General features: G+C 51.5%; 1 protein-coding gene across 8 annotated transcripts in view; it reads left to right on the top strand.

The window, feature by feature from the left end:
* The window catches only part of PRKN (parkin RBR E3 ubiquitin protein ligase), a 1400595-nt gene that overhangs the window by 1186561 nt on the left and 187604 nt on the right, over nt 1-26430 (top strand). For all 8 annotated transcript variants that reach the window (XR_011388432.1, XM_051855168.2, XM_051855165.2 and 5 more), the window contains one exon: nt 16790-16851. Coding sequence is in view for 7 of the 8 variants with exons in the window: in XM_051855168.2 (XP_051711128.2) it covers nt 16790-16851 (62 nt within the window). In the remaining variant the exon portion in view is untranslated. The remainder of the gene's footprint in view (nt 1-16789; nt 16852-26430) is intronic.

Consider the following 26430-nt stretch of genomic DNA (forward strand, 5'->3'; position numbering starts at 1 on the left):
TAATGTTCTAGCACGAATCTCTTTTTTCTGGTTCCTATCTACAGTGAAATGGTTAGGTGAAACATAAGGATCCCCAAGCTGCTCTATAAATGCTCCAGGATATTTTGGGACTCATCAAGTGTTGGCTATTGAAAAGGGATGCCTGAATATTCTTTATATGTGCAAAAGCACATCAGCAGAAATGATCAGCATCAGGTCAGCTTTATCCACCGAAACATAATGCTTTGGATATGAGTATGCAAACCTCCTCTGCTGACTTGGAATGCAACGGCTCAGTCAAGATACCTCTGTGAATTTTCCAGGACTTCCGTTAATGCCTGGCTCCCTGGCCAGTTTAGGCAGGGCTGCTTAAGCAGGATGCACAGAGACCCTGATCAACCTGGCAGTGCAAAGGAGCCCATCAAGCACAGGTGTCCACTCCCTGCCCCCACCCCAACTTGGGATTCCAGGTCCTGGCGTGCTTCCACTGCATAGTCTTTGATAGCGTCGAGTCAGCACTTAACTTTGATGCCATTTCGTCAATTAGCTGGTTGCCTTTTCAAAGTCGTACTTGAGGGGGAAATGGAAGGGAATGGTGATTGTCAAGTCTCCATCAGGGATTTTACGTGTTAGCCAAGAGAGAAATTAATCCTCAAAGCATGTCGTACCAGACAGCCGCAGTCGGCACATTGCAGGCTGTGCGAGCTGTGTGGCCAGTGCCATTAGCACTTTGGAGACCTGAACTGCGTTGCCAGTGTCATCGCAAGCTTGGGTGCTCACGGTTTTACATTGAACCCAGAGGGTATCACAATGGCCCCTGTGATGATTTGCAAGGAAATTAAAAGAAAAAAATGCTGACTGGAGACTCCTGTGGTTTCTGATGCTGTTCAGTGGAATCTGCTTTCTAAACAAGTTGCTCCTACTTCACAGCACAGTGACGGGAAAGTCAGCAACGTCTCCGATGTCGTGGTGCAGTGACTCTCACAGCACTATTTTGGGGGGATTTTTTGTTGATTTTAATAGCTACTAGGTGGAAATGATCCACACCTTTTTAGTGCATTTTCCTTGAGGAGAGCTCCAACTAGATCATAAAATAATTGTTATGGTAAAGGAACAGATGAGAGTAAACTTTGATTTACTAATTGAAATAAAAGGACCAGTCTCAAAATTATCCTTAAAAAAAAGCATCAATCAATTCTGTTTTCATACGCTTGCCAATAAATTGTTTTATTCTCTTTTATGACCAATGAAGCAATTTAGTCAGGTTGGGAGTTTAATAAATGGGAAGACCAGAATGGAAGAGCACATGCCTGTGAGTTCATGACTGGCATCAGCCAGAAAGAGGGGAAATGCTCATTTAAATCTCCCCGGGCAGCAGCCTAGGCCTCTAAAGTTGGCTCCGAGGTGGCCTTTGGCACAGTGGTTAGGGCACTGCTCAGGACGCCCGCGTCGGGGCACCTGGGCTTGAGTCCAAGCTTCACTTCCACTTCCAACTTCCTGCTAATGTGCAGCTTGGGAGGCAGCAAACAGTGAGCCAAGGACTTGGGTGCCTACCACCCACGTGGAAGACCCAGATGGGAGCCTTGGAGTGACTGTGGCGGCGAGAACCAGCTCTGGCCTGGCCCAACCCTGGCTGTTGCAAGAATTTGGGGAAAGAACCAAGGGATGGATGAAAGATTCTCATTCTCTCTCTCTCTCTCTCTCTCTCTCTCACACACACACACACACACACTCTCTCTCTCTCTTTCTCTCTTTCCCTCCCCCCCCCCCACATCATTTTCAAAAATAAATAAAGCTGGCTGGGTTCAGGACAAGACAAAGGCAGGAAAATATAAAGCACAGGCCCTTGTCGAGAAAGGCTTCTCCAAACCAACAGATGGAAATCACCCGATTTCTGCTTTTCCTGTCTTTGCAGGCAGAGAGAACGCTGCCATATTGGAAGGGACTGAATGCATGGTTTAAGGGGCAATTTGTGAAGACTCAGAAGGGAGCACACAAATGCTTTAAGTGCCAAGAGACCCCCAGTGGTTTCTGTGCATAACCTCAGGTTCACTGCCAGGGGTGTTTGAGAAACCACAGAGAAAGAAACCAGGATTAAGAGCTCTAGAGATGGGTTTGTTTGCTTTTGGAAATTTTTTTCAAAATGTTGAAAGATGGGATCTCAAAATTTAAAATCCAGTGAGTTTAATATCAGTTTCAGCCAGTAGTTACACACACACACACACACACACACATGAGGACTTGGGAGTGAGGAGATCCACACTAAGCTACCGTGGACGCCCCCCAGAAATGGAGGCAGAGGCACTAATTGTGAGGGAGGTGACGTGCTCACCGGGAGACCTCTCGCGTGACAGCAGGGCTGGGCCCTGAGGTGCCAGTGTGGAGCCGACAACTGGAGGCAGAGGCTGGGGGCCCCTGCAGAAGGTTCTGCGACCAAGTGTGGCTGCACAGGAGAGAACCAGAGCAGGAACAGACCGGGCAGAACAGAGCGCCTAGGAAGAGAAAGACAACCAAGAAAACAGACAGGCAATGGAGTTGGGAAAAGAAGAGAGAAGTCCGTCTCACCACTAAAGGAGAATTGATTTCAGAACAGGGGATTGATCTAACGTCAGCTTATCCAGGGAGCTGCAAGGGACCATAGACCAGACAGAGGCCCCTGGCTATGAGTGCTTAACTGTCCTCCACCCTCAGCTCTCCCAAGGAGGCCCCTGGTCTGAGCCCGTCCCGAGTCCCTGGTGCCACGGGACTTCACAGTAGCCTGCACAGCCAGCCCTGAGACTCCTAATCGGCTCTGTCTTCCTGAACGCAATGGCCAAGGGTGGGGGCTGAGTTGCAGACCCTGAACCTGCAGGCTGCCCCATGGGAGGAGGGAGGTGGGGGGCAGGGAGGAAGGGCCAGGGGCCAGGTCTGGCTGTGCCAACAAAGCCACGTTCAGGGGCAGCCTCCCAAGGGTCTTGGAGCTCTAAATCATCTGTCAAGGTAAATGGATGGAATGCATTTTTTGATAATTTCCTAGTCTTATCTATAAGTTTGACATATTCAGACTATGGTATGAAGGTATGGTATGGAGGAAATTGGATTTCTGGTCAGCCTCTGAAGTTGGTAGCTGGGGCACACTCCTGTAACAAAATGCAGATCCCACTGGAGAAACCTCCGTGAGTGGTGACTCGGGGCAGTGGCTTAGAACCCTGACCTATCCAGTGTCTTCAGTAGGGGACAGTGAGTCACAGAGAAGGGATGAGACGAAGGAGAGCAGTCGCAGGGTCCAGGGGCAGGCAGCTGGAGGAAGGGGGATTCGTGGGGAGGAGCTAAGGGAAGAAGGGCTGTTTGTGGAGCCCCGAGATGCGGCATCTGAGCGGACAGGGCTGTCTGCAGTGCGGGAGAGTTCCTGCCCCATCTTTAGGTGGGAAGGGGTGTGGCCGAGTAGAAGGAAATCTTCCTCTGATTGTTTGTGAGCCAAAGGCAATTAAAAAGCAGCAATTACATCCCATAGGCACATTGGCCGGCACACTTTCCCCAGGCCCACAAGCGCCAGGGCTGCCTGGGGGGAGGGGGATTAACTATTGCATCCAGAAGTCAGGCAAGACAAGAACTCAGGCAGGACAGTGAGCGAGGGGGAGCGGCAGGGGTGGGAGCATTCATCCGAAACGTTTGGCCTTGCTGAGAAGGAGAAAACCCCTCTGGAAACCTTGGCAGGAAGGCAGGAAGCTCCCTAAGTCACCAGCTGTATCCACATCTCTTACCTCTGGTTCCCTAGCACCTGGCCCAGGGTCTGATGCTAAATGTTGGACAAATAGGATGGCGACCAAAGCTCAGTCTTCCCGGTCACATCTGATCAAGAATGTGGGCAGCCATGAGGCCAACCCAGGAAGGCAGGGGAGGGAAACGAGCGAGGGCCTCCTGTAGATCTGCGAGTCCATAGCACACTGTTTCAGGAAACAGGGCCCTGGCCTCTTGGAAGAGAAGCCCAATGAGGGCTTCGAAGGATGGGCTATGGTCTCTCTGTCTCAAAGTCTACAACCAGGATCTAGAAAGATCTTCTTTCTCAACAATGAGAATGCTCTGTGGTTAGAACAGAACCCTGCAGGAGAGGCCCCGATCCCTGCTGTGGGAGGTGTGGAGGCAGAGCCCATGCCACAGCTGGTCAGGTGCGTTGCAGAAGGGAGCTCCATCCCGAGAGAGAGAGAGAGAGGTCTGGGCAGAGCAGTAGCTAACACTTCTTTCACAGCTAACGTGTTTTCATTCTTCAGTACCTGCCTGCATATTGTAGAAATCTGTCTTCAGTCACTGAGGAAATTAAATACTAGCAAGCCCATGCAATCCAACAATCAGATCTGCTCCTCATGGACAAAGACTCAATCATCAGGTTGCATGGGCACTGGACAGCTGTCTTCAGGAGAGCGTTGTGATGTTCTACACTGGTCTGGGTGGCTGCTGTGTTGGCCCCAGTCTGCCGCGCTCAGCAGGCCTCGACCCCTCCCCGAATTCTCTTGATATGGAGTTCTACTCCTGCCCAAAGTCTGCATTATCAAATCAAGGCCCGGACGGAAATGAAGCTGCAGAAAACTGTCTTCCTTACATAGTGTGATACTAATACTTTGGGTTTAAAAATTAAACCTTGCACTTAAAATATAAAAGAGCTCATTTCCGGGATTCTGAAACATCGATTGATAGGACAAATAATAGGCTTTTCACTCATGATTCCTTAGAGTTAACCCTGGCATGGATTTGTGAGTAACTCAAATGTCGTTTTTTTTTTAACTTTTATTTAATGAATATAAATTTTCAAAGTACAGCTTATGGATTACAATGGCTTCCCCCCCATTTTCCAAAGCTCTTGTTCGTGGCACCCGGAAAGCAGTGGTTTTCCTGCTTTGTTTATGCACTCTGCAAATATTTACTGGGTCCTCACCTTGTACTAGACGCTTCGCCGGTTCCCATGTTCTAGAGAAGTTGGCAGGCAAGGGCGGCCTCCCACTGCGGGAGGGGCTTGTGTTCAGCTTGTGAAAACCAACACCAACCAATGGTTACACAGGTTCTGTGCACGCAGGCCCTCCCATACTCTCTAACTCCAGCTTCGCCGGGCTCTCATGGATGCAGGCCTTGGCGTGTGTGCCAGCACATCCCCCCTGCAAATATCTTGCCTGCGGAGTCTGCCTGTGAAGCGTGTCTCCGCAGCACACGGAAGCCTGCGCGTGCGCCGAGCACCTGCGGGCTCATTCTGCCGAGGTCGCCTCGTCATGACACGTCTCGCCTCTGAAGTTCTGTCTCGGTTTCTTGTTGTTGTGCATGAATTTTTGATGTCTCTAAGGCAGCAAGCTTTCTTCCACAAACACAAGTTTACTCACGTTCATCAAACTCGTTGGTTTGTAGCACACTAACTCCTGAGCTCGGGGTATTTTTAGATGCCAAGAGCATACGGCCTTTCATGGAGGGCAGAAAGGAGCTCGCGGTACGGGGAGTCGGGTTTGGAAGTAAACTTCAGGCTGGAACTGCCGATTGCTCATCTCTGTGGCTTCACTTACTATCTACGTGACAAAAGGCAAAAACCTTGCATGATACAGACTGGCCACAGACAGCACTCTGAGTCCCTTTCCCCTCCCTCCAATTAAAACAGAAACCATCCGCGCTGCTTAAACAATCTCAGTGTCTTGACAGCTTTGTGCAGAATTTGTTTTAAACCAGCAGCCTGTTGGCCATCATCATCCATCTGTTAATTACACTCCCGAGTGATGCCCTCACCGTCGGCCACAGCTGACTCGGAAGGTGCGCTGGGCAGCTGCTCGCTGTCCCTTTTGTCAAGAATTTGAGTTTTCCGTTAGCATGTTTGGGGAAATGGTTTTCTCTGGGAGATCTAGAGCTTAAGTTATTTTAATTATGGCCTCAATTCATTCACTTTGCAAATACGGATATAAAAGGGTTGACATTTGAAATGACCAGGGAGCAATTAAAATATCTTCTAACTAGTTCAAAGATGAAAATATGCCATGAAGCTTTATGATACCAAGTAAAATTATCAAGTTGCTTATATTTTAGGTTATTATAGTGAATAAGGGAATGACTACATAAGACAGCACACTTAACACCTTAAGTGTATACTAGTCATAGTTTGCTATGCATGTATGATGTGATTTTGTATATATGCCTACATATACTCAGATCAAAATGCATGCACACACATGCTCAGTTAGCCATTGCCTCTCAGTGTATTGTCATCACAGATCTCTACTTAATTGGCCTCTGGGCTCCTTTTTGTAAAATTTGCCCCCAAGAACTGACAGTTGGAGAGAGGGTATTTCTGGGACAGGTCCCAAACAGTCATTTCAAGTACAGTCTCACAGGTACTCCAGCCCCCAGAGGTGCCCTCAATAACAGCTACCATCCGTGCAGAGCCTGTGACATACAAGGAGCCGCATGAGACGAGGCACGGAATGGCTACACACACGCTTACTCCTCACAGCGATCTGTGAGACCCTCTCACTCCTTCACAGGTGGAAGGTGAAGCCCACAGAAAGTTCTCAGTCCGAGGCAACAGCGAGTTAGAAGAGGAGGTGGACAGTCTCTCAAGTCCTTCTCCTCCACTTCTTCTCTGCCACTCCAGGCTGGGATGGAAACAACCGGCCTCCAAGGCTGGGTAGGGTGACGAGGTGGGGGAACCCCCTAGTGAGAGGGGGAGAGTGGTACCCAGGAAAATGTGGGGGGGGGGAGTCTCTGGATACTCGTAGTATACCGTGCAGTCTGGATGCACATGGCTTCCTTTACCCAGGCGTTACCAGTCAGTGCGCCCCGGGTTGCACTGTCTCACAGAAAGGGTGTGATGGGCTCCTGTTCTTGCTCTTTCCCACCGGAACAGTGCTGGAGCCGACTCCGATGCTTAGTTCACTTCCTCAGTGACCGGTCTTCCAGGAAAGGTTTCCATACCTAAGTAAGGTGCCTAGTGTAGCACTACTGTATCATCGCTGTCTCTCATCTTAAGGCCAGTGTTGAGTATGTTTTCCCAGCAAGTCAGGGCTTCTGTTTGCCCGCCCAAGAGAAGCACCGGTTTACCTCCCCATCCTGACCCAGCGGGAGAGAAGGGGCCACGTCCCAGCGCTGCAGCGGAAATCCCAGCCTCTGAGCCACTTGCAGGGCTTTCACTGCCACGTCACCTGCTGCAGGCCACAAACTCCCGCGTGTCTCCTCATAGTGGAACTGTCCCAGCATCTGACCGCTATTTCTCTTAAACCATTCTGAGCAACCTCCGTCGTTTAATTAGTGTATTTTGACCCTTCCATGTCTGTAGTGTTTTCTCTAGGGTCTGCAGTTTTCATTTTAACTCCTCTCCTTTTCAAAGAACACGGCGTCCCCTCACAGATAGCGCAGGTGTCTTGTGGCTCGTCCCTCCCACCCCTCGTGAGTTTGCTGTTCCTACAGAAGTAATCACCCAGTATTTGTGACTGCTGTTAGGAAGACGAACATGGAAAAAAAAATAAAAGATCAGATTTAACCTTTATTGAGTCCTTTTCCAACATTCTCCTTTCATGGAGATAGATAAAATTATATATAAATTTATAGATAAAATTTCTCATCGGAATCCTCCTCCCACCTCGAAAGAACCCCTTGTAGTGTTTCTCACTACATAAGTTTCTCAGCCTGCAGAACAAAGGAGAGAAGTTGTGGAGGAGAAACCCTCAGTGTTTGTCTAGTGTTCGTGTTTGTGTCTTCTTCACTTTTGAAAGACAGTTGTGCTGGGCATAGAATTCAGCACTTTCTTTTTTTTTTTTTTTTTTTTTTTGGACAGGCAGAGTGGACAGTGAGAGAGAGAGACAGAGAGAAAGGTCTTCCTTTTGCCATTGGTTCAGCCTCCAATAGCAGCCACGGCCGGCGCACTGCGGCCAGCGCATCGCGCTGGTCTGAAGCCAGGAGTCAGGTACTTATCCTGGTCTCCCGTGAGGTGCAGGGCCCAAGCACTTGGGCCATCCTCCACTGCACTCCCTGGCCACAGCAGAGAGCTGGCCTGGAAGAGGGGCAACCAGGACAGAATCCGGCGCCCCAACCGGGACTAGAACCCGGGGTGCCGGCGCCGCAAGGTGGAGGATTAGCCTAGTGAGCTGTGGCACCGGCCAAATTCAGCACTTTCAATACTTCCCATCCACCTCTTCTTCCTTGCATAGTTTCTGATGAGAAGTTCTCTGTAACTCGGATCCTTATTTCTTCATAGGTAAAGTGGGTTTTTCCCTCTGGCTTTTTTAACAGTTTTCTCTTTGCCTTTGGTCTTCTACAGTTTGGTTCTGTTATGCTTATGTGTGGTTTTCTTGGGGGTATTTATCCTCAAAAATGTTTTTTGGCCTTTGCAGGCCTGTCACATGATATCTGACCCTGATCTTGGAACTTTCTTTCCCTGAGTTATTTGTTGTTCCATTCTCTCTTCTCTTTGTGGTGTTTGGATTATGGTATATTGTTTAAGATTACCCCACAGCTCTGGAGTGTTCTGTTATTTTTTTATTTCAGCATGGAAATTATTTTTTTTAATATTATTTATTTGAAAGGCAGAATTACAGAGAGGGAGAGACAGAAAGAGAGCTTCCATCCACTGGTGCACTCCCCAAATGGCCACAACAGCCAAGGTTCAGCAGTCCAAATCCAGGAGCCAGGAGCTTCATGCTGGTCTCCAACATGGGTATAAGGGCCCAAGCACTGAGGCCATCTTCCACTGCTATCTCAGGTGCATTAGCAGGAAGCTGAATTGGAAGTGGAGCAGCCAGGACTCAAATCAGCACCCCTATAGGATGCCAGCACTGCAGGTGGAGACTAAACTTTCTACGCTATAATGCCAGCCAGTGTGGGAAGTTTCTATTGAATTTTGATCAAGCTCACAGATCCTCAAAGGTGTTCGTCATTTCAGTTACAGTGTTTTTAGTTTCTAGAATGTCCCATTTATTTATCTTGAAAGGTAACCTCTTCATTTTCACTACCCCTTTGTTTATGCTGTCTACTTTTGCCATTAGAACCCTGTGTTTTAAATATTTACTTATTTGAAAGGCAGAGTTGGGGGTGGAGAGAGAAAGAGTGATTGACTGATCAATCTACCATCTACTGGTTCACTCCCCAAAAGATGGCCGCAATGGCCAGTGCTGAGCCAGCCCAAAGCCAGGGCCCTGGAACTCCATCCCAGTCACCCATGTGAGTACAAGAACTCAAACACTTGGGCCGTTTTCCGCCGCTTCCCCACATCCCAGGGAGCTGGATCGAAGGTGGAACTGCTAGGACTTGAACCAGCACCACACACAGCTGCTCAACCCACTGCACCACAGCAGCCAGCCCCTCCATTAGAGCCCTTAATGCCCGAGTCGTAGTTACTCCAGTTTCTAGACTAATAACTCCAACATCAGTGTTACCCGGAGTCATGTGCTAATACTTGCTTTGTCTCTTCATATTGAGATTTTTTTTCTTGCCTTTTGACATATTTTGTGATTTTGTCAATATAAGGATGTGTGTTAATCTGCCTAGGAATTGGGCTGTGTTTAATGTTCACTGTAGCTAAAGGTGCCAGAAGTTCGAAAACCCTCTGGTGTCTTTATTTTTATTTCCTCAACTTTGGGTCTGAGTCTTCTCCCTCAGAGGGAGCCTGGGCCCTGCAGCTCCTCACCTGTCGCATTTTATCTGAGCTCCATTGGTGTGGTGGAACGTGTATGGGAGGGGGGGTGTTCTAGAAACTTCTGGTTGGTTCTCCATCCTTTAGTGGTTCTGTTTCTGGGGGCTGTGGCCTTCACAAGTGTGTCACCAGTGTACAACTTTGCCCACCTCTCCCACGCCCCTCCTTGGCGGCAGAATTCTGTCTACCTCCCTAAAGTCCCGACTCGCTGTCTCTGCTCCCAGGCAGGCCAAGGGGCGGGACTTAGCTGGGTGCCCTTCTCCTCTGCTCTGGGGCAGGTGCTGGTCCAGTCCTCTCCTCTGGAGAGCAGACCTGGAGAAGGCTCTCCTGCAATCAGTTGAGGACACGGTGGAGTTTCTGCAGGTAAAGACAGGAATGCTCTTGCCCTTAGCTGCTCCACACTCCAAAGCCTCCTTGATGGATCGGAATGAGGAGCGGCTTCCCTGGGCTGCGCCTGCGCTCACCTCAGGGAGGTGCTGTGCCTCTGACACCACCTCTCTGATGGGGCCAGGGAGCTGCCTTGGCTTCCAGCTTCCCCAGCTTTTTCCTGGATGGGAGGAATAACTTCCAAGCTCTTTACCTGTCAGCGCTAAATAAAGGAATAGTGCCAATCTCTGTTTCTCTCCATGTGATAGATTGTGCAGGGATTGTGTTTATGGCTGCTTTCTTTTGAAACAATGGAAAGCTATGTAGATAAACAGCAGTCATCAGGCAATTAATATCACAAAAAATATATATGCTCCCCGATTTTTGTGGTGGGGGTTTATTTCATGTTTACAAAGCATCTTGCTATCTTTCCCATGTGCTAAGAACAGCTGTCTAAAGCGGACATTGTGATTATTCCTAATAAAGTTATTGGCACTCAGAACAATTGATTCATCCAAGGGCACATGCAGTCAGAGCTTCAGCCTGACAAAAATTTGTTCCGAAAGACATGAAACTCCCAGTTTCACTTTCCCTTCTGTGAGCCACATCTCCAGTATGTACGTTCAAATAGAGACAATGACCACTACATGGCATTCTTTTGGGAAAGCTGGATGAGAGGAGAAGGCAACAGACGGAGGGAAACAGCCCTGTATGTTCAGGGGTGAACCTTCGCCGGATTTCTACACAAGGTGCAGAGCCGTCATGTGAAAGTGAGTGTGAGAGGCGAATGGGCCCACAGGGAGCGAGGGGACAGGTTAGGTCAGAGAAGACAGACTGGGGAGGAGGAAGAACCCTCACAGGTCCATCCTGGAGTAATGGAGAGAACTGGGGACCGAGGTGTCGGTAACGGGGAAGGGATATGAAGTTATGTACTGGTGCACGTGTCAGGTGCCCCAGGGTGGGACAGAGTATAGGGGACATAAAGTAGTTACAGATCTGCCCCTGAGGGAGAGTGGGATAGGGCTTGGCCAGGCAGAGGAAGAGGTTAACCTGCTCTGCAGGCCTGGCAGTGCCCCAGGCATCCAGCAGGGGCTTTGGTAGCAAATGGAGCGTGTCATGACCCAACTGGGTACACAAGAGCTGGGCTCTTGCACCTGCACTCTGCCACCAGGTCAGCATCAGGGGTCCTGTGGCTGCCGCCCCACCCCTGGGCCCTCCTCGCAGGGGATCTGAGCAGCTCTTCCTGCATTTACCACCGCAGTCGCTGGGTTTGGGCATTGTCTTAGAGTGGCATCTTAGGAGAACACAGCAGAGGGAGGTGAAGTGAGGAGCACAGCCGAGGCCGGGACGAGTCTGGACGGAAGTCAGAGAGACGCTGGCCCAGAGAGAGGACCGCAGCTTCAGGGAGGTGGTATGGACTTCTACCCAACTTGCTGCAGGAGCTGCGATTGGCAGAACTGGAGCAGAAGTGGACAAGAAGATGTGTTGTTTACTGAGAGCTGTGGGTCAGAGGTCATCAGAGCAGTGCAGAGCAGCCCGAGGCAGTCGTGGGCTCCCAGCATCGCTGGCTCTGCCCATGTGGAATCCAAGCTGGGGAGAGAAGAGGCTGCTCAGAAGAGGGTCCCTTCACCATATGGTGCCCGTGGGGCTGCAGCTCAGAGCAGAGACTGGGGCCTCTGGGATGGGCGGAGGGCTGGGGGGAACAGGATCTTGTCCCGGTGCCACAGTCGCTGCGTTAGGTAGGGGAATGACTCGTGCTGGAGCACCTGCTGTTTGCCAGCCCCTCTTCCAGGCACAGATGATGCACCAGTGGCAAAACAGATAAAAATCCCTGCACTTGTGCCCCTTATACTTCAGCCATGGAAGGCAGAAAATAAAGTACTCCAGGTGAGCGGTCTGTTGTTCGAGGATTAGTGCAGCAGAGCGACACGGCAGGAGTAAGGCAGGGTACTAGGAGGGTAAAGGTGGGTGCAGTTTCCTACAGGCAAACCCAGAAAGCCTACAGAGAAAGTGGAGGTGGGGAGCATGCCATGTACACACAGACCAGGAGCTGGGCAGAGGCAGCAGCTGGCGCACAGACCAGGAGCCTACACCTGCCCGGTGCAACTAGCAACAGAGTGCAGGCCAGTGTGGCTGCAATATAGTGAGCCAGGGAGACAGAGTCCGGAGCCCAGAGGACTCAAGGCACTGCAAGGACTTGGGTTGCCAATCCCAGTGAGCATGGAGCCCTCAGGAGGACAGCGTGACCCCCGCCCGGGTCACCTTCACGGCATCTTGGTAACTGCTCTCCAGAGACAGCGACTGAGTGAAATGGACCAGCACCTAAGTAGACAGTGTGAGATGAGGAGCAGCCCAAGCAGACACTGGGCCTGCAGGAGGCAGTTAGTGTGTATGCGTGTCTGTGTGTGCATGGGTGTCTGTGTGTGCATGGGTGTCTGTGTGTGGACCCTGCCAGGCGGGGTGGAGGGGAGGGTTGGGAATGCGAAAGAGCACGCCGGCCCGTTAACACCCATTTGTCTTAGTCGTTATTGACCAGGCCCTGCTTCCCTCCCTGCCACCTCCACCCTGTCTGTGAACTTGGCTTTCTCCACGGAACACAGATTCTCCAGGGATGACTCTGTGCGGCACGTACGTGCTCCGTAGTCCCTGTGCCTATTTCCAGAGAGGCCGAGGCACAGGGAAGCTTTCCAAGGCAGAATGAGAAAGCGGCTCTGATACGAGACTCCTCCATGCGAGGAATCCTAACGGGGGCTCTCAGGAGCCAGTCCAAGGCCGAGGGCAGACGTCCTGCCCGAGTGTTCCCTGTGCAGGGTTGCAGCGGCCTCGGTGCAGGGTGGTGGTTCTGGCAGAGCCTCCTGTGATCAGGTGCACGGGCATCAGGCCCCCTCTTTCACACCCTCCCAGCTTCACTATTTTTTTCGGTTTGGGCCTGACCAGCGGCTCCAGGCCTGACAGCTCTCACGCCGCCTGCACCAGGGCATTGTGTGCCCACCTTGCGTGTCTGGGTCTGGGATCTAAAGCTCTGTTGCCACACTGAGCTTGGCCGCGTCCATTTCCCACCTGCGAGGAGGACCCTCGACGTCTCTAAGGCTTCGGCCCCTTCCTCACCGCCCCTCCCTTCTGACTTTCTGCCCTGTCAATCCTTGTTTGTTCTGTTCTGCACCCGCCAGGTGTCTCGCTAATTATCTAGTCTTCTGTTAAAGATGTTTGTATTTGAGCTATCATCGACATCGATCCTTTTACGTATATCTTAGGAGACGGTGAGAATACAAATGCTGAAGATAAGCTCATTTTAAATTCTGTTTCTTCCCTTACCTAGAATTAAAACACGGCAAGGCCACTTCTGTCAAATTTGAGTGATATAAAAGACCACTTAAAAAGAAAAAAAACATCATTTAAAACTTCTAAGGTGGTATGCAATTACTATTAAAAGGTAATACTTATGGGGCTGGCATCGCGGTGCAGCAGGTTAATCCGCCACCTGCATCGCCAGCATTCCATATCAGAGTGTCAGCTGCAGTCCGGGTTGCTCCCAGCTAATGCTCCTGGGAAGGCAGTGGGAGATGGCCCAAGTTCCTGGGCCCCTGCCGCCCACCTGGGAGACCCAGATGGCATCCCAGGCTCCTGGCTTGGGGCTGGCCCAGTCCTAACCATCGGGGCCATTTGAGGAGTGAATCAGCAGAAGAAAGATACCTCTCCCCACCCCCTTCTTCTTTCTGACACTCTGTCATATAAATAAATCTGCTTTTAAAAGGTATTTCTTAGGGTCAGGGCTTTGGCATAGTAGATTAAGCCTTGGCCGGGTGCTCTCCAAATGCTGCTCCTCAAATGGCCACAGCAGCTGGGGCTGAGGGCTCCCACGTGAGTACAGGGACCCAAGCCCTTGGGCCATCTTCTGCTTTCCTCTGTGCGTTAGCAGGGAGCTGGATCAGAAGTGGTGCAGCTGGGACTTGAACCGGCTCTCGTATGAGATGCCAGCATCACAGGCAGCAGCTTAACCCACTCCACCATAACGCCAGCCCCTACAGAGTGAACTTAGTGGGGAAGGTGCTTTCCTCTCACCGACACTAAGCCACAGCGCGGGAGCCAGCAGTGCCCTGTGCAGCAGGCACAGGCTCACCGGATCTGGGCCCACCTATGTCCCTGTGCCACTGGCCACCTCCATTCTCTGGCCGCCACCCCATGACGCTTGCCCTCAGACACTCAGACCCAGTTCCAGCGCTGTCACTTGTTGGCAAAGCAGCCCTTGGCTCCTGCCTGTCCCTGTTGCTGCCTCACTCATTTCAGGAAGCCAAAATAGGACCTCTTGCTGCCAACGGGATCCAAAGCACAGGATCTGACTTGAGGCTGAGCTGGCAGAGTGGGTGTGGTTACACTGCAGTCATTCCTGTGGCCAACATACACTCGCATCAGCTGCCTAGCGGATCATCAGAACGGCCACCCCCAACAAGCAGCCCCTCCAGGCAGCCTTCAGCCTGCACGTCTGCAGCTCAGCGGGGATTCGGCTCAGGACCGTCTTCAACCCAGCTTTGCTTCTCTCCTGTGTCGACATACCCATGGCAACTCACTGCCACATCTTCCCCCAAAATATCCACCTCGGGATTTGCACGTGCTTTCCTGGACTGCTTTCAGGCAGGGCCGTCACTTCTTTATATCTCTGACGACATTCTGTTTACTTGGTTTTGGTACTACTTCAGCAAACATCTATGAGTGACTTTCTCCTAGTATGAAATGCAGATAATTCCAAAGACTAAGGCTATGTTCCAGCATTTTACATAACCATGAAATTTCACAAGTGGCGCTAATCCAGTGCCTCAGACAGGGTTCTGCAGAGAAACGGAACCTCAAAATATGAAACAGCAGAATCAAAAGGTGGTTTATTTTTGTGTAAAACAACATGAAGCCCTGCGGGTTTGTCCTAACACACATTTCCCATGAGCTTTCTGAGGCACCCGCAAGTGTAGATGTGTCCAGCACACATTTGTGGTTCACACAGACACGGGAGTGAGACTCCATCAGAGCCTGGGGCCCGAGGACCAGCAGGTGTTGGGGGGCGGGGTTTAGTCTGGGAGTCAGAAGGCCCAAGAACCGGGAGTACTGGTGCGAGAGGGCGGGAGGAGACGGGTGGCTCCACTCCGAAGTCGGAGAACGTGCCCTCCTCTGCCTTCTGTTCCACTCAGGCCCTAATGCCCCGGGGGATGGGGGATGGGGGGTGCCCGCCCACACGGGTGAGGATGCCAGCACTAATCTCTTCCGGAAACACCTCCCAGACACATCGCTTTCCCAGCCATCTGGGCATCCCTGAGCCCAACAGGTTGACACCTGCATCCTCTCTGAACTTCCCTGTGTGTGTTCACTTAGCCTCTGTGTGGAGACCACAGGTCCCAGCCTGCAGGCACTCTCTCTCCTCCGCCTGTGGGTTCAGATGCTTTCTTCTGGCCCGGCGCCTAGACCTCAGCTGTCTTGCAGAGGCTGGCACCTTCCCCCGCAGGAAGACGAGTGCAGCGTTCCTTAGCCTGCCCTGTGCAGACAGAGCTCCTCAGCCCTCACCATCCTCACCGCACAGTGCTGAGTCATGTGAGGAATGACTCAGCAATCCCTGTGTTGGTTCCTGTCCAGTCCTATTTCCTTAGCAGAAACAGCAGCAGATCCCTAATCCCAAGATCTTATCTCAGAGAAACAGGTTTTTGTATCAATTTTGCTTTCAGAGTTAGTATTATAAATGACTACAGCCTAGTACTATGGAATAATTCTGTTGACAGGGAAGGAACACAGTTGAAGTGATACTAATCATGCAGAAATCTATAAGTTACGAGAGGCATGTATGTGTGTGTAATATATATGCACAAGTGGTTTTCAAAAAGTTCACGAAAATGTGTATTATGAAAGTGTATATAATGAAAGATTGGGCATGATTCCAAAGTAGTTTCACAGCAGAATAAACTTCCCTTTTTGTCCTACTTTTCTGTGAACCTTTTGAAATGCTGACACGTATCCAGTCTGGTGCTGCACGGCCATACTTCAATCCGTGATGGACGTGGTCCATGAGACTGCATTGCCTAGTGATGTCACACACAACCACGTTTGCACCGCGACAGAGTTCCCCAGTTCCCCAGTGAAGCGTTTCTCAGGTGTCCCCATCGCTAAGTGATGCGGGACCGTAATTCATTTTCTTATTCTTTAACTGATGAAAGATGCAAAGCTTTGGGGGAGGGCGGGGCTTCATTGATTGGGTAGAACTGGAGAGTGAGGACCATTAACACCACTGCACCTGCACCCAGGTCCTCCCACAGGACCCTTTCCAAACTCAAGTGCAGAATCCTGTGGGGCTTGACAAAGCCTCAGGGGAGAAATGAGGCCAAGTCCCCAGCCTACGCCGAATCCTGTGGAGACGGGCCCAGCTGCCCTGTCTCCATCCTTAAGCCTGGAGGCGTGGAGGGTGGGGATCCAGGACAGGAAAGAGAGAAGTAAGAGCCCGCAGTCTCTAACTCTTCCAAATCCTAGCTGTGCGTTAGGGGCAAGGGACATGTTCCTAAACACCAGAAAAGGGGTGATGCCCTAAGGCCCTCAAACGCCAGGATAGGACAGAGAGAAGACAAGGCCAGGTCAGAGCCAGAGTGGAGCAGTGGCGGCCATGGCTCCTCTGCAGGCATGGCCTTTTTGTGGTTGGCCAGGCGTGTGTCTTTCAGATACGCACTGGCGGCCCCACCGCCGTCAACACCAGTGGTTGGCAGTCATAGCTGTGTGTAAGAGCATCTTACTGCCCAGAATGACAATGACGTTTCTGTTGTTGATTCTTCTCCCTAACAGCTGGCTGCCCCAACTCCCTGATTACAGAGCTGCATCACTTCAGGATTCTCGGAGAAGAGCAGGTGAGTTTGTGTCCCAAAGGGTGCATCAAAGTGTCACGCAAGACAGACACTGATGAGACAGCCTGGCAGTCTCCAGGGAGGCCCGCGTACCTCCTGACCCTGACGTGGGGAAGACAGCCACACAGGAGACACGCGTGAGAACGCTGTTTTCCTCTCCTATCTATCAGACCTGACAGGTTATTAATTGGTGCATCTGCTACCTGCCAGTGTGTTTCATCCCAGGCCTTGAGCAGCAGGAGTGCAAAGCGACAGAGGAGCAAACAAGCGAAGGCAGAGGCGAACGCAGCCGCAGGGAGACGGAGCCCTGGGCGCTCCCAACCTGACAGCTGTGGGTGGGCATGCAGGCTCGTTCCGTGGGTTTCTGTACTGCCTGTGTGTGCAGCCCACATTGCATGACAGCCATCTTTTCTGTGGTTGTGAACACATGACTCGTATAGCCAACTTATCGTAGGCTGTTTAAATACCAAGTGGTACCCAGGGAGGCCCCGTCACTCTGCAAATAAACATGCCAAGTCAGTCATCCAAGGTGCTACATAGTACACATATACATATGGATGTATAACAAATGCATACATATACTCGAAACATTCATCTGTGTTTTAAAAAAATACATTTATTTATTTGAAAGGCAGAGTTACAGTGAGAAAGAAGGAGAGACAGAGGGATCTTCCATCCACTGGTTCACTTCCCAAATGGCCACAACAGCCAGGGTTGGGCCAGGTTGAAGCCAGGAGTGAGGAGCTTCATCTGGGTCTCCCAAATGGGTGCAGGGTCCAAGCACTTGGGCCATCCTCTGCTGCTTTCCCAGGTATATCAGCAGGGAGCTGGGTTAGAAGTGGAGCAACCAGAAATGGACCCAGTACCCATATGGGTTACAGGTGCTGCAGATGGCGGCTTAACCCATTGCCCCACAGTGCGGCCACGACAGTCATCATTTGATCCTCCTATGGACTTTCTGATTCTGGACCCAGGTATTAAGTGCAGGTGTCAAGTGGTCTTTAAAACACTTTGGTACATGGTTGGCGACGTGTTGGTTGGGCTGACTGATATTCCTGAGCTCGTCTGCCTGCTCCTGCCAGACAGCGTGCACTGAGCTGGGACGTGGTGCTGTGGAGCCTTCCCTGATACCTCATGGTGTGGCTCAGGCATGCCAGGGAGGCTTGGCATTTGTGTGTGTTTGTTTTGTAGCTGTGCATGGCAAAGTGTGGCTGCCTCTTTCTGACAAGACAGTGAAAGCAGAAAGGGGCAAATTCGGAGAGGCGAGGGAGCTGGAGTCCTTTCCATGGCCCAGAATTAGCGGGCTGCGGTGTGCCTCTTTCATCTTCTCGTACCACAAGGTTCCAGAGTAGCAGTCGTAAGTGATGATTCAAATATACCAGCAAAATCGGTCATTCGGCACTTAGGTAAGGGTTGATGGCAAACCCAACAGACAGCCCTCCTGCTGAAAACCCCTGTGTCTCAGAGCCTTCTCTGGCGAGAGTAAGAAACATCCTAACTCAACTCAAGAGTAACAAATGTTGTTCCCCCAACATTTTCTGTTGGGACATGGGAGCCGCCTCTTCTAACCTGTACCAATATTTGCAAATCCTGTCCGCGTTTGCTTTGGTGACTGTGTGATTGCTAGGGAAGGGAGCCAACTGTAATCACCTCCTTAGATCTGCATAAAAGTCAAGGTCTTGCATCCTACCAGAAATGCAATCACGCAGTAATCAAGATTGCTATTATCCTGATTAGCTATGGAAAGCCAGCATACCACAAAATTGTGTCCTGTTTCCTAGAAAACCACATCTCTTCCTCCGCGCCTTTTCTCCACCAGATAACGACTGATCACCTACTATGTGCTATGTCCCACTCTAGCCATAGCAAGAAGGCACTTCTGGGAGGAGCTGTGATTATCCAAGTCCTTTGCTCCTCGGGTTAGGGTAAGGATGAGAAGCGAGCAATACAAGTCGCTGGTGACCTTGACCCTGGAGTGGTGAGAGAGTGTGAGAGGGGAGAGGAGCAGTGGGAGACAGCAAACATAGGCCAAATGGAATTGTTTTTGAGGAATTTAGCAACTTAAGCTGTACATTTAGCAAAGAAATGAGGAAGCTTGGGGATGGGGTGTGAGCAGGAAATTTTTCTTTTTATAGGGAAGAAATGTAAAGTGTGTCTACCTTCTGATGGGAATGCTCCAGCAGAGCGATTGGGAGACAGATGATTCAGGAGGAAGATGGAGAATTCAGGAGCAAAAACCTTAACATGAGCCTGACCTTGGATGAGAGAGTGGGCAGTTCAGCCTAGTGGCAGGAGGGAAGGCAGCGTGTGCAGGCAGGGATGTGCAGGGGGAGGCAGCGTGTACAGACAGAGATGTGCAGGGGGAGGCAGCGTGTACAGACAGAGATGTGCAGGGGGAGGCAGCGTGTGCAGGCAGGGATGTGCAGGGGGAGGCAGTGTGTGCAGGCAGGGATGTGCAGGGGGAGGCAGTGTGTGCAGGCAGGGATGTGCAGGGGGAGGCAGCGTGTGCAGGCAGGGATGTGCAGGGGGAGGCAGCGTGTACAGACAGAGATGTGCAGGGGAGGCAGCGTGTGCAGGCAGGGATGTGCAGGGGGAGGCAGGGTGTGCAGACAGGGATGCGCAGGGGGAGGCAGCGTGTGCAGGCAGGGATGTGCAGGGGGAGGCAGCGTGTGCAGGCAGGGATGTGCAGGGGGAGGCAGTGTGTGCAGGCAGGGATGTGCAGGGGGAGGCAGCGTGTGCAGGCAGGGATGTGCAGGGGGAGGCAGTATTGTGCAGGCAGGGATGTGCAGGGGGAGGCAGCGTGTGCAGGCAGGGATGTGCAGGGGGAGGCAGCGTGTGCAGGCAGGGATGTGCAGGGGGAGGCAGTGTGTGCAGGCAGGGGTGTGCAGGGGGAGGCAGCATGTGCAAGCAGGGATGTGCAGGGGGAGGCAGCATGTACAGACAGAGATGTGCAGGGGGAGGCAGTGTGTGCAGGCAGGGATGTGCAGGGGGAGGCAGCGTGTGCAGGCAGGGATGTGCAGGGGGAGGCAGTGTGTGCACGCAGGGATGTGCATGTGCAGGGGGAGGCAGCGTGTGCAGGCAGGGATGTGCAGGGGGAGGCAGTGTGTGCACGCAGGGATGTGCATGTGTAGGACCTAGGTGTGTCCTCCCAGAGACCTCTTCCGGCCTTTTCTCAGCTAAACATGAATCCGGGTCATTGGCTGAGTTGGAGACGGGTCAGGAGCTCTACAGACAGAATCATGAAATTGGGGTTTGAAAGGATGAGGTGTGAATAAACTTGGGCGATGGGTGACCCTGGAGTCAGAGTGGGCAGCCCGAGTTCTCTGTCACATGTCACTGTATGGTGACACACAGGTGCAGGGAAGGCAGGGAGTTGGAGCTGAGCGGCATTCAGGTTTAACAAGAATGAGAGTGAGGCAGAAGACCTGAGGGAGGGCCTGGGGGAGCTGTGACTGTGGACTGACCGTTGGTTCTCAGCCAGCAGAGGGTGGGGACTGAGGGAGCGACAGGGAGAGGTGACAGGAACAGTGGCCTGTGGATCCCTGTGGCTTCAGAGAATTTTAAGAGTTTGGGTACTAAGAGGGTTTAGTTGGGAAAAGAGGTAGGTCTAATCCAAAGAACACGATAATTGACACAAGTTTTCCAGGAGGTAAGTGAGTGGCACCACCAAGGTCCAGGGGAGGTCCAGGAATGTGGATGACTAAGTTCCAACCGAGGACAGGACGACTGCAGAGGCTGGGGGTTGTATCCTGAAGAGCAGAGAAATGGAGCCTGTGTGGATGTTGATCTCACCCAGAATTGTCCCCAGAGCAGACCTGGGCACAGTTGTGGTGAGTCAGACACTAAAGACTTGAGGAGAGCGAGATGGAGAAGGCAGGTGTCCATAGCACACGCAAAAGGAGAAACAGAGCCCCGTGTAGCCGGTGGTTTGCAGTTGACAGCTGGGTGGTTTGCAAAGTAGAAAGGACACAGGTTCTCCTTGGGGCCTGCAGAGCGATGCATGGTAGCAGGAAAGGAGCAGTTAGGGAAGACACCAGGGAGCTGCGGAGGAGGCGGTGGCCCAGGTGCGAGCCGGCCTCCATGCAGGGAGAATGGGAGGAAAGCTGGAGAAAGCAGACAGCAGCTACCAGGCACGTGGTGCAGCAGCCGTGAGTTCCCCAAGCTCCGGGAAAGGTCTCGGGCGTGGGGCAGCTGAAGGGCGGACGCGCTAGGAAAGGACTGTGCAGAGCTGCCACAGGTCTGGGCATCAGCCCCGGGGAGGCATGGGAGTCAGGAATTTCTCCCGCCACGTATATCAACAGAATGCGTCAGGCAGGGGTATCTGGGTCCCGCTGGTACCTGGCAGAAGAGGGTGTGGGGTTTTGGAGAAGCAACACAGATACTGGCCCCCCAGTCCTGCCAGGGGAGGGGGGTTCCCTGGTGAGCTCGCAGACTCTTGCTGGATGCAACGTAAGTCACTTGATGAAATAAAATGTTGACATTAATGTATGTTACGGGCATCCTTAGATCATTTTTGTCTCATAGATTGGCTTTTGTCTGGTAGAAAAGCAAACGTTTCACTCAACCATCTCCTAGGAATTTTGTAAATAAATAAGATTGCTAAGGAAGTTGCAAGGATTAAGTGCTGTCCCAAAACATTTCTGATTTTTAAATGCTGCTGACGCTCCATCAATATATTGTGGGAGTAGCAGCAAAGTTAATGACAGGGCAAGTGTCACACTCAGGCAATGCATTGAGAGACTCCACAGACAGACCAATGCCTGCAGTGACCGGGGGGAAGCTGGGAGCCAGGACTACAAACCATGACCCGACCTGAGTCGTCACCACTGCTTCCAGGGTCCGCATGAGCAGGAAGCTGGAATCAGAAGCTGGAGCCGAGAGCTGAACCCGACGCTCTGACGTGGGATGGCCGCACCCTAAAGGCGGCTGGACTGCCATGCTGAATGCCCACCACCCTTCGCATGTTAATTGGACCTCAATAAGCATCTTAACTTTTTTAAATACAGATTAAAAACCAGTCAGTACACATTATAAACCATTACCTTCTGAAATAAAATTAGATGCATTTGGGATTTAAAATGATGCATTTTTAAATTTGATTCGTATTACGATTCATGCTCCCAAAGCACCTTCGTTCCCCCGCCCCCAGCCATGTGGCAAATGTGTGGCCACCCTGTGGCTGTCACTGTGAAGCTCTGGATGAGCGTGATGGAGGAATGATACCACACGCCACCTCTCCAGCTCCCTCCGCGCTGGGTTCAATCAACAGCTCTAGAAGGCAGTCGCCTTCATTCGCCCAAGGAGCATGGACTACACATCTTTCCTGCACTATTACTGTGCTAATGTTGGATAAAATAGTATACAAGGAGGTCGAAAGTACAACCGTGATTAATTTTAAGATCGAAATGAACAGTGTGGTTGAGATTGAACCTTCTTTAGATAAAGAGCTAAGGAACCATGAAATTAAAGGTTGAGCGGACACCAGCTACTAAATGAGCGAGGTGAACAGGGCTGGGGCAGAAGGGTATCTGAAGCAGAACACGCACGTGTCCCATGGCCCCCAAGAATTGAGGCACTAAATGAGACCGAGGGCTCTGGAAAACACCGAACAGGAGGGAGAGCTTGGCCTTTGTTCTAAGCTCGGGGGCAGCGGGGAATTCTTGGAAGTTTAAGCGGGGATCGGCATTATCCTGATTAGATTTTAAGAATGCGAATCTTGCTACAGCACGGTCTGGGGTAAGGCAGCTGGAGAGGAGACAGATTGGGGGAGGGGTGTGGTTGAAGGACGTGGTGGCTGAGTGGCTGTGCGTGACCGAGTGAACAAGTCCCATGGTTCTGTTTTTACTGAGGTGGGTGTGATGGTGGCAGGGTGAGGACAGGGGCGTGGGATCTGGCTCCATCCTGAGCGTGGCTGATATGCCTGAAGCCTCGAGAAAGACAAATGCTGTTGTTTGCTTATCGTTTATTTGAAAGGCAGAGTGACAGGGAGAAAGACAGGCAAAGAGGATGAGGGCAGGGGAGAGAGAGAGAGAGAATCGTGCATCTGCCAGGTCACTCTCTAGATGCCCCCGGAAGCCAGGACTGGGCCAGGCTGAAGCCAGGAGCCCAGAACTGCACCTGGGTCTCTGCTGTGCGTCACCACCTGGAGAGAGAGGACCTGTTACCCAGAGGTTCCGTACCCGCTTCAGGTCGGGATACTTTTCAGCAACATCTGCAACACGTGGAAGGAAAAGAAAACCCTCCCTAAGCTGCCGTCCAGGCTGCAGCGTGTGGCCCCACTGCTCCGAGGCGTCGTCTCATCTGGTTCCTCCCGCGTCTGACTTCTCTGTGCAGTGAGCAAGCCCCAACCTCCTCTCTCGTCGCTCACTCCACCCACCGCCGACACATGTCCAGAGAGGAAAATCACAAGATCCGCACTGCAGGAGAACATGACAGTGTGGCAGGCGCCCCCGTGACGCTGACACTGACTGGCAGGCTGACTCTCTGCAGATGAGGGGAGGAAGACGCAGATGACAGACAGGGCAGGGAGCGCCTCGCCAGGCAGCTCCTCTCCCCTCCAGCAGATACGGTGTTCTCAGCAGCTGGGAGAGGCGTCTTCCTCATGAGCGGACGTTCCTCCACACAGCTGATTGCGTTCAATCCAGGGAGGAATCTTGGTCATCAACTGGTTTGCTTCTGTTTCTAAAAGATGGTGGAAGAGGAATGAGCTGAATTTGTTTTTTAAGATTGATTTATTTGAAAGAGTTACAGAGAGAAGAGGCAGAGGCAGAGAGAGGGGTCTTCCATCTAGTAGTTCACTCCCCAAATGGCCACAAGGGCCAGGGCTGGGCCAGACAGGAGCCAGGAGTTTCTTTCAGGTCTCCCATGCAGGTGCAGGGACCCAAGCACTTGGGCCATCTTCTACTGCTTTCCCAGGCCACAGCAGAGAGCTGGATCGGAAGTGGAGCAGCCGGGACTAGAACCTGCACCCATATGGGATGCCAGCACCGTAGGCTGCAGCTTACCCTGTGCAACAGCACCGGTCCCTCAGTTTCTTTTTAATAAAAAGGAAAAAAATTAGTGCAGAGGCAGCAGGCATAGTTGCCGGCCTAGCAGTGGAGTCAGTGAGCAGTAACTCTGCTCGGGGCATCTCTGCTCCTGGGGGGAGGGGATCCCGCAGATGCTGTTGGCTGAGACTTAACAAAGCCAGAGCTTGGGAAAAGTCCGAGGAGACCCAAAAGCTGTACCTGAGTGCCCTCATAAGGATGCCCTGGAATAGGACAGGACAGCAGCAGCCTCCTTCCCCACGCGGGGACCCACAGGGGGCCCAGGCCGCTCCTGCATTGCCGACAAGCCGGACGCATGTTGACGGTGCCACTTTCCTGGATTTTAGTTTTACCCACTATCCCTATCCTGCAAATGTCTTGCAGTTTTTAATGTGGATTCCTTCCTGCTTGCTTTTCCAGCCGAAGCAGGCAAATGAAGCGTCACAGAGCAGCAGCCCTCCGCCGCCTCCAGGGGACTGGCTTTCTGAATGGCTGTCACATGGTGGGGGATGGTTCCACACACTGCCCCCTAGCCTGGCCCTCAGGTGACCTCCTGTGTGCCTGCGTTCTCTTAATGGACTTAACACACAGTCAGCAGCTGGCAGAAAACGGGAAGTTCACTGGCCCGTGTGGGCCTTGAACTTGTGACCCTTGTTTCATTATAGAACAATATCCTACCCAACAGAATCGTCCGTCCACCTGCAGGCCAACCAAACACAACACTGAATCCCTCATAGTCTCCTGTGACTCATTATTTAGGTTCTTAAGCTACGAGTTTATTGAAACTTCTATGAATTTTGTACTAGAAAATGAATATTTCTTATTCTTAGGAGAATCCATGAGCATATACACATAAAGTCTGAATAATTCACTCTCCAAATAAATAAAACATAAAGTACAGCCCTGAGTCAGGATTTCATGAGGGTGGGCATGCCAGTGGAACGCTGCCTTCACTGTGATCGGATGCAATAGAAGAGGAAATTGTTATTGTTTCTCTTAAATGCAGAGTAGTACGCTTTGTTCATATCAGCATTCATTCATGTTCTGCATATACTGTTCAATCACCTCTAAATTACTTTAGTCGTGTTCCGTGGATTGTCCTATTTTTTTTTTTTTTGACAGGCAGAGTGGACAGTGAGAGAGAGAGACAGAGAGAAAGGTCTTCCTTTCGCCGTTGGTTCACCCTCCAATGGCCACCGCAGCCGGCGCATGGTGCTGATCTGAAGCCAGGAGCCGGGTGCTTCTCCTGGTCTCCCATGCAGGTGCAGGGCCCAAGCACTTGGGCCATCCTCCACTGCACTCCCTGGCCACAGCAGAGAGCTGGCCTGGAAGGAGGGCAACCGGGACAGAATCCGGTGCCCCGACCGGGACTAGAACCCGGTGTGCCGGCAGCACAAGGCGGAGGATTAGCCTAGTGAGCCGCGGCGCCGGCCGGATTGTCCTCTTTATGAAGGCATTCGCACACTGGTTTTAATACTAACTGAAATAGCATAGGTGGACAGGCGGATGTTAGCATATTTGCACACACATACATGCTCACAGCACATTTCAAAAACGAACACCACGCAAACGATTTTTAGATCTTGGTTGTCTTTGTGCTCAACATCCGTTTTGGAAATGGATTCTGTATAGACCCTGTCTACATTGCAAGTGAACCCAGTCCCTCCCAGTTTATTCTGTTCATAAAATGCTATCCAATATTGATAAGTGAAACAAGCCCTTGGAAGTAATGCACGTGAGATCAGGTGAACAACGTATGCTCCTTTTTGGCCAACTTGAGTGCATTTATCAATTACTTTACCGCTACTGAGATAAATGTTCTTCCTACTGTAAGTTCTCACAACTCGCCATTAAATATGTAGAGGTATTTATTTTTATTTTGTTATTTATTTGAGACAGAGGTAGAGACAGAGAACTCCCGTCCTGTGGCTCACTCTCCAAATCTTTGCAATGACAGTAGCTGGGCCAGGCTGAAGCTGGGGACCAAGAATTCAATATGAGTGCCTGGCGCTATGATACAGTAGGCTAAGCCTCTGCCTCCGCTGATGGCATCTCATATGGGCACCAGTTCTGGTCCTGGATGCTCCTCTTGTCATCCAGCTCTTGGCTGTGGCCTGGGAAAGCAGTAGAAGATGGCCCAAGTACTGGGGCTCCTGCACCCATGTGGGAGACCTGAAAGAAGCTACTGGCTCCTGGCTTCAGAACGGCCCAGTTCTGGCCCTTGCAGCCATTTAGGGAATGAACCAGCGGATGGAAGATCTCCCTCCCTCCCTCCCTTCCTCCCTCTCTCTTCTTCTCTCTGTAACTCTGCCTCTCAAATAAATAAAATCTTAAAAAAATGAAAAGAATTCGATATGACTCTCCATGTGGGTATAGGGACCCAAGTATTTCAGATATCACTGTCTCTCAGGTGCGCAGTAGCAGGAAGCCAGAATCAGTAGTGGAACCAGGACTTGAACCCAGGCGTCCAACAGGGGTGCTGGTATCCCAAGTGACAACTCAGCCACTATACCAAATGCCCACCCCAGTGATGCTCTTTCAATGCATTATCATCTTT

This window comes from Oryctolagus cuniculus, chromosome 5 (genome assembly GCF_964237555.1).
Source record: "Oryctolagus cuniculus chromosome 5, mOryCun1.1, whole genome shotgun sequence".
NCBI classification, from domain to species: domain Eukaryota; kingdom Metazoa; phylum Chordata; class Mammalia; order Lagomorpha; family Leporidae; genus Oryctolagus; species Oryctolagus cuniculus.